The 6,037-nt window shown below is 35.1% G+C and overlaps 1 protein-coding gene across 2 annotated transcripts in view; it reads right to left on the bottom strand.

The window, feature by feature from the left end:
• fmr1 (fragile X messenger ribonucleoprotein 1) overlaps nt 1-6,037 on the bottom strand; it is a 16,997-nt gene that overhangs the window by 4,132 nt on the left and 6,828 nt on the right. The window contains exons 11-14 of one of the 2 annotated variants that reach the window (XM_016555355.1): nt 4,891-4,983; nt 3,391-3,589; nt 2,996-3,178; nt 2,718-2,797 (exon numbers count right to left, since the gene is read on the bottom strand). In XM_016555355.1, the coding sequence (XP_016410841.1) occupies nt 2,718-2,797; nt 2,996-3,178; nt 3,391-3,589; nt 4,891-4,983 (555 nt within the window). The remainder of the gene's footprint in view (nt 1-2,717; nt 2,798-2,995; nt 3,179-3,390; nt 3,590-4,890; nt 4,984-6,037) is intronic. The other variant, XM_016555364.1, reaches the window with a different exon arrangement.

The following is a 6,037-nucleotide window of genomic DNA, read 5'->3' as shown; positions in this document are numbered from 1 at the left end:
TTGTTTGGTGGAAGAATACTGTTTTTATTTATATCATTACACTTTATTTGCTCTGTTTTATTCTGTGAAACCTTACTACGTATATGGAATACAGGGATCAAAGTTCCGTCGCTACGACAGATTTCCATCAGTTCATAAAGACAGTCACTTGCTTCATTCCTGAATGATTCAGCCGTTCGAACGAATCAATTGAATGAATGATTCAGTGATAAAATCAGTGACTTGCTGCCACCTGCTGGCGGATTAAGTTTCATTTTTAGCGTATAATTTCTAAACGTCTGAAAATGTCCCTACAAGCCACTTTTGTGTTCTTCTGTGCCACCTCTGTAGTACAAATTAATTTATTAATACTAATTTCATATGATTGGTAACTTATTTGTCTTATTCTACATATTGTTTTAAATAGAAATTTTAAAAAGATAATAAACATAAATTTTTGAATTTGACACAGATGAAAATGATGCCATTACAAAGGTAAAAAGAAAATACTCCTGTAAGTCACTTTAAGGAGTCAAATGTCAACCTCGTATTAGGAAGGCTAATTTTTGATCAGAATTTTTGATTATTGTTCAGAAGGTGCTCCTAAATTAGGTGCTTTTAAATTAGGAGGACAAGCGCTCCTATTTACAAGAATAAAAAAACTGCTCTTAAACTGGGTGTGTGACAGGTATGGCTGAGGAATGGGGTTTGGTCGAAGAAAAATGTTCAGTCAAAAGATTTTTTTTTTGCTTTAACCCCTGCAATATAATAAGAAGTAGAATAAGACAAATAAGTTACCAATCATATGAAATTAGTATTAATAAATTAATTTGTACTACAGAGGTGGCACAGAAGAACACAAAAGTGGCTTGTAGGTACATTTTCAGACGTTTAATGAGGCTCAGAGGTAGCATGAGTGCAATTAAATTCATAAATTCATGTGGAGATTAATGTTTTAAATATACAATTTTGAATACAGAAATATGATTTAAATAACTGAAATTATACGCTAAAAGTGAAACTAAATCCACCAGCAGGTGGAGGCAAGTCACTGATTTTATCACGGAGTCATTCATTCAATTGATTCGTTCGAACGGCTGAATCATTCAGGAATGAAGCAAGTGACTGTCTTCATGAACTGACAGAAATCCATCGTAGCGACGGAACTTTAATCCCTGGGAATAACTTCGCTTCGCGTTGTGCCTAACAGCGCCCCTTAGCTGTTATAAATTCACTGTAAACCACAGCTTCTTGGGGCGTATTGCTTTATTTAGAAATATTGTAGGCTTCAATTTGAAATATGTTTAACCTTTTAAATAAAACTGGGTGTTTAATATATCTTCATTTCTGCTTCAAAAATTATAAAATTTCGCTGGTATTGATCTCAATTATTATGAAAACACTCAAATTTGATGTTGCTAAATAGATTTGACAAAAATTACCAAGAGTTTCTTAAATAAACTAAATAAAAGTTTTAAAAAGTATTAAAGTGTATTGTATATATTAATGATAAACAACAGGGGTGTAAATCAGATGGTTAGTCACAATACGATACGATATCGATTCTCATACCCAGCAATACGATATTTGCCGATACCTCAAAAAATTATACGATATTATTACGATTTGATTCGATACAGGAGTATATCGATCGATATATATCGATATTATGATAATATATAACCATTTTAAACAACCATCTACATTTTTATTAACTCACAAATGCAACCAAAATATATAACATGAACATTTATCTGAAATTTTCACATCCTGTACCTCAATTGGGACATTCACAACAAAAAATAGGCCTACACTTTTTTTTTTTAATAATAAAGAAAATAAACAATTGGAAAAACAATTCTGGCTGCTACTATGGGCTCAGTGCTAAACAACTATTTTTGATGTTACAAAGGTTATTTAGTCAGGAGCAGTGAGCACTTGCATTTTTCTTTGACAGCAATAGATTTATTAATTAGTTTGCTTTCACTTTAAGAACGAAAGCACGGATTTAATATACTGATACACATGCCTTTTCTTTCTCAACAGTTTACGTTAAGACATATGCCTAACTGACTGTGTTTACTAGGGTATTCGCCAAAACGCGCATTTTGATGTAATTTTGTCTGTATTTATTCATCCATGCACAAAAAAGCGGAAGAGAGCTCAATTTAGTATTCGCGCGGTGCAGACGTGGGTGTCTGTGTGCGTGCGCTTCAGATGTGTGCGCAGAAAACTTCTCACACAGCGCTCGACTGTTCCGCCAACAATCCCGTGCGTCTTTTATGCTCACCTTGTGCCTTCGGGCAGTCCTTATATCGAGTCCTGATATGTGAGTTTGAACGAGAATGCACGCATTGGTGGTAATGCATCGACGGACATTATGTGAAAATGTGGACAGTGCCAAAATAAAGGTGCCTATTTATACTACAGATATCGATATTTTACGCGTGGCATCGATGCATCGTATCATCAGACATCGTATCGATCCATATCGATGAATCGTTACACCCCTAATAAACAAATAGGCCAACATTTAGCCTTGTTTAGATTACTGGTTTTAACAACCAACTGTCTTGTTAATGGATAAAATTTTACAACAAAAGAGAAAGTTTCACTAAATATTGTCTATATTATACATATTGGATTTAAATTCAGTATGTGTAATCTGTTATGATTACATTCACTAAAAAGTGAAATAACAGATCATATGATGATAGAACAGGCAGATTGAGTGAGACCTGCAATGAGTCTTCCTGGGGTCTCAGCTTCGGGTCTCTGGAACTACGGGAGCGGGACTCATTCCAGTGCATGTCTTCAGCTGATTTAAAAACAAAAAGAAACATTATTAAAAACGCATACGTGATATCAAAAATAAAGAAAAAAATCTTAATGTCGAAATTTATGTAAAAGCTGATTAATGTATTGTTGATTGATTCTTCAACTGAAACACTCTCGATATCAAATGCATATATTTTTATATACTGTAAGAAACATTGTAGAAACAAGCAAAACTGACTTTTGTATCCTCCTCTTCCTCTCCCTCCACGACCCCGGGGCGCTCCACCCCTTTTGCGTCCATCAGGGGCCCTTTTGGGGTAACCCATGGACTCCTCATCTGTAGGGGCCAGGGACCAGTCACTGAGTTCATCTCTGTGGTCGGATTCGGTCTCGGATGCATTAGAGGCCTCAGAGTTGGTGCCTGGGACAAATACAGTCCATAATGAAGAAAGTGATTAACAGATTATTAACATTACGTTTTAACTAATGCTCGACTGATGCTTCCATATCAAACCAATGGCTTTTAAATTACAGAAAGACATACTAAATTGAAATAATTTAAGTGTGATTTTTGGGGCCACCAAGTTCCATGTCCAGATAAGCTCTAATTTTGTTACTTGAGGCTGGTCATACCTGAAGTCAGTGTCGGGCCCCGTCTCCCTCTCCCTCCACGACCAAAAGGTTTGCCGCCACCCCGTGAGGGTCCCATTCCATTATCAGCCATGAAAGGTTTTTCTTTCTCGGGTCGTCCTGGCAGAGCTCTAGGCCCTCCACCGATCTGTCTGAGCTGTTCATCGATCTGCAGTCTCTCCATTCGCAGCTGATCCACCTCCTGAACAAGACCAAACACATATGAAGAATGCACCGCGAGGCTAAATCAGAGTAGTGAACATCTGTGTCTTTAGGGTATTTAGTATGTCACTAAACAACAATATAATGGGCTTTGTGAGGAAAATCTGTTGAACAGGAAGGATAAATATACATTTACATTTTCTGAAGAAAATGTGGCGTTTATTGGAGCAGAACTCGTACAAACAAATGCACAAAACCACAAATGCTAAGATCAAAAAGCCAAACCCAGGTCTCGATTGTATACTGGGGAGCAGATTAATGGATCATTTCTAAAGAAAGAAGTTAAAACATTTCTTAAGATAAATTCTAAAAAGTTTGTAAAGAGTTGTGGCACAACTAATAACAAAAAAAAAAAAAAAAAAAACTTTTCGGTTAAACTAAAAAAAAAATCAATAAAAAATGCATTAATAAATCAAATAAAACTCAAAATTTTCATCATGACTGGCTTGGCATGTATTTCAAATAGTTATGTTTTAAAGAATCTGTCTCACGATTGCGGATTTAAAGTGGTCATATGATGCGATTTAAATTTTTCCTTTCTCTTTGGAGTGTTACAAGCTCTTGGTGCATAAAGAAGATCTGTAAAGTTGCAAAGACTAAAGTCTCAGCGCCGTACTGATGCACCGCTTTTCACTCGCATTCACAGAATCGCCGCAGCTCTGCAAGAACAAACGCAGAATTCCAAATAAAATTCCAAATTGGAAACATGACGCGTTTCAGAAAGGCGGGGCATAGAGGAGAAACAATAATGTACAGTATGTGGAAAATAATGTGTTTTTTTTACTTTAAACTGCATAAACACATTTCATTACACCAAATACACAAACTAATGTTCTTTTTAGCAACATCATATGACCCCTTTAAGACAAGTTGGAGGTTGTCCTAACTTTACGAAGTTATTCACAATGATTTTCAAGAATGTTCTTTTCAAAAATTTTAATTCTTAAGTTTTGTCTTGAGAACTATCTTGAGGAATAATAATTTTTAAGACATATTTTTGGAAATACAAAATATTCTTAATATAGAAAATAAGAAGAAAATAGCAGTTAAGAAGAACCGTAATCAGAACGTTTCGGGAATCCGAGTTATTCTTTCATTGTAAGACTACGGGATTTTTTTTTTTTTTTGCCATCTTATTGAACATCAAAGAAGAAATTGTAAATCAAGCCAGAAGCGTTATACACCAAAGTTTATTACTTTGAGTTTAAAGTTTGTTTCAAACAATAACCCCAAGTATGATCAATAGTAATTGTCTTGGCAACAAACAAAACTGGTTCTTACCTTCAGATAATTTAGATGGTAGTCCAGCAGAATACGTGCATTTGAAATGCTTTCCTTCGTCCCCACAAACACAAACGGCACCATTCCCTGCAATTGTAATTCAGTCGGTACAAATGATTATTAAATATAATAAATTAAATATATTCTGTATTTTTGATCAAATAAATGTAGCCTTGATGAGAATAAGAGACTTCTTTAAAAAACATTAAAAATATCACTTATCCCAAACTTTTGAATGACAGTATATATATATATATATATATATATATATATACACACACAGGGCCTAAAATTAACACTCGCCAAGCGCCAAAAGCGAGTAAAAATCAGCGTTGGCGAGTATATGTAACAGTGTCAGTCGCCAGTTGGCGGGTACAACTTTTACGAATTATAACAATGCAATGAAGTGAAAACAACAGCCAGTTTTTAAAGAGATTCGCTGTTTCTGACATAAGCAAATAAAAATAATCTTTTCCGAAGACAAGATCATCGTCGTTAGCTGTTCTGTCATAAGCGACAAGAGCGAATCATATAATAGGATACAAACGGACTGATAAGGTCAGAGCTGATGGTCAGCTTGTCCCTAGACACGGTTCTAATCATTTTTACCTGAGAAGATTTTGCTGCTTCATTTCGGAAGATTAACTTTTCCCTTCTTTATTCTTCATAACCCGAAAATGCGTCAACACATGCCTGGGGTTATGCCGCCTAAACGGTGCACTGGTGCAGTGAAGTATAGTTTGAAAGGCTGCACGTTCAGCTGTACACATACGCTGAGCCACTTTAGACGGACGGACGAAAACACACACAATTATGTCAAAATGCGTGGTTTTTGTCATATGCATCAGGTTTTAAAGAGACAGCGCTGATTGTAAAGTGAAACCTGCTGAAGTCTGTCAGTTGATGGAAATCAAAGAACAAAAGAAAAAGAGAAATCCTTGGACCGTTCTAGTCACTGATTAACTTTTGTAGCTTGAATATAGATTAGTATGTATAGTTTATGCATATATAATATAGTTTATGTGAACATTGTTTTAAAATAACTTAAATTAAAAGTTGTTATATATTTCAGAGCCTATTAAATGTTAAAAATAATGGCTTTCAATTATACTGTAATGTTGAATGGCTATAATTAATAGGTAAAATT

This window comes from Sinocyclocheilus rhinocerous, unplaced genomic scaffold, assembly GCF_001515625.1.
Source record: "Sinocyclocheilus rhinocerous isolate Xijiao unplaced genomic scaffold, SAMN03320098_v1.1 scaffold70, whole genome shotgun sequence".
In the NCBI taxonomy this organism is placed as follows: Eukaryota; Metazoa; Chordata; class Actinopteri; order Cypriniformes; family Cyprinidae; genus Sinocyclocheilus; species Sinocyclocheilus rhinocerous.
Note: the sequence above shows the minus strand (reverse complement) of the source record. Positions and strands in the feature narration are given on the sequence as shown.